This window comes from Bison bison, unplaced genomic scaffold (genome assembly GCF_000754665.1).
Source record: "Bison bison bison isolate TAMUID 2011002044 unplaced genomic scaffold, Bison_UMD1.0 scf7180017864527, whole genome shotgun sequence".
NCBI classification, from domain to species: domain Eukaryota; kingdom Metazoa; phylum Chordata; class Mammalia; order Artiodactyla; family Bovidae; genus Bison; species Bison bison.
Window position 1 is genome coordinate 58,482 of NW_011495078.1, and position 1,665 is coordinate 60,146.

General features: G+C 41.4%; 1 protein-coding gene across 1 annotated transcript in view; it reads left to right on the forward strand.

Moving 5' to 3' along the window:
- Nucleotides 1-695, forward strand: part of LOC104982192 (multidrug resistance-associated protein 4-like) — a 33,075-nt gene extending 32,380 nt beyond the window's left edge. The window contains exons 6-7 of the mRNA XM_010831530.1: nucleotides 344-535; nucleotides 595-695. Of these exons, the coding sequence (XP_010829832.1) occupies nucleotides 344-535; nucleotides 595-695 (293 nt within the window). The remainder of the gene's footprint in view (nucleotides 1-343; nucleotides 536-594) is intronic.
- Nucleotides 696-1,665: the final 970 nt, after the last annotated feature.

The following is a 1,665-nucleotide window of genomic DNA, read 5'->3' on the forward strand; positions in this document are numbered from 1 at the left end:
GGAGAAGGAAATGGCACCCCACTCCAGTACTCTTGCCTGGAAAATTCCATGGATGGATGAGCCTGGTAGGCTACAGTCCATGGGGTCGCAAAGGGTCGCACACGACTGAGCAACTTATTCTGCTTCAATGAGCAATACTTTCTCAAGTTAAAACACACACGTTTTGGCATCTGATGACAATTCCTTACTCCTGATAACTTATTTGTCTTTAACTTGTCTCTTTTCAGCAGTTCAGAGACTAGAACAAATGACTGAAGAGAATATTACCAGGTGATAGAACTCATTCTTTTGGGTTTTTCAGTCCAGAGAGAGAGTGAAATCCTTCTCTTTCTTCTCATTTTAGTGGTATATTCTCTAACTCTGGTGGGAAACGTTGGCATCGTTTCCTTAATCCGGTTGGATCCTCACCTTCACACACCCATGTACTTTTTTCTCAGTAATCTGGCCTTTGTAGACTTCTGTTACTCCTCATCAATAGCCCCAAAGTTCCCGGAGACCCTCCTGAGCAAGCACAGGTCCATATCTCTCTATGCATGTGCGCACAGCTGGGCTTTTTCCTGAACTTCTTGATTTTGGAGACGTTCCTTCTTGCAGTAATGGCTTATGACCGCTATGTGGCCATCTGCGATCCTCTTCTCTACATGGTGATCATGTCTCAAAAGGTGTGCATGCAACTGGTAGCAGGCCCTTACTGATACAGCTTTTCTGTTGCTTTCCTCCACACAGTTGTTACTTTTCGACTGATCTACTATGGCCCCAATGTTATTAATCACTTCTATTGTGATGATGTCCCTTTGATGGCCCTTGCCTGCTCAGACACCAGCCTCAAAGAGATCTTGATTTTTATCTTTGCTGGATTCAACATAATCAGCCCTTTGACCACGGTCCTTATTTCTTCCCTATACATTGTGGCTGCCATCCTGAGAATCCAATCTGCAGAAGGGAGGCACAAAGCATTCTCATCCTGTGGTTCTCATCTGACTGCTGTCACTATATTCCAAGCGACTCTGATCTTCATGTATCTGCAGCCCAAATCAAACCATTCCCTTGACACAGACGAAGTGGCCTCTGTCGTCTACACAATAGTCATTCCTATGTAGAATCCCATGATCTACAGCCTGAGGAACCAAGAGGTAAAAAATGCCTTGAGGAAAGCCTTTAAAAAATGTTATTTCCTGTCTCTAGTAAACATTAAAATGTATCTTGTAACACTGACTGTCTTGAAACTATGCCACACGCAGATGTGTTGTTTTTATTATCTTTGATAGGTTAATTTTATTTCTGCCATTTTTATATGAGCAAAATGACTTTGCACATGTGTTCTATTTTTCATATAATTTATAAGTAAAAGGTTTAAATGACTATAATGCACATTTTTAACAAATTGCTACTATTTGCATCTGTGACACTTGATAGTTTTGACCTGGATAGTTTCTATTTAACTGATAATAAGATTTAGCCACTGCTTTCAAAAATGTTTCTATTTTACACATTGTGGAAACAGAACAAGGGAGGTGGTAAAGTAAATTTCTTGTCCATCCCCATGTCGTTCCAGGCAGTAGCTGTTCCTCAACTGCACCCTGTCTGCTAAAAATCATTCCTCTCTGCTTCTGACCTCCCACTAGATTCACTGGTGGTCACTCTCTGTAATTCCACGGTTCTCAT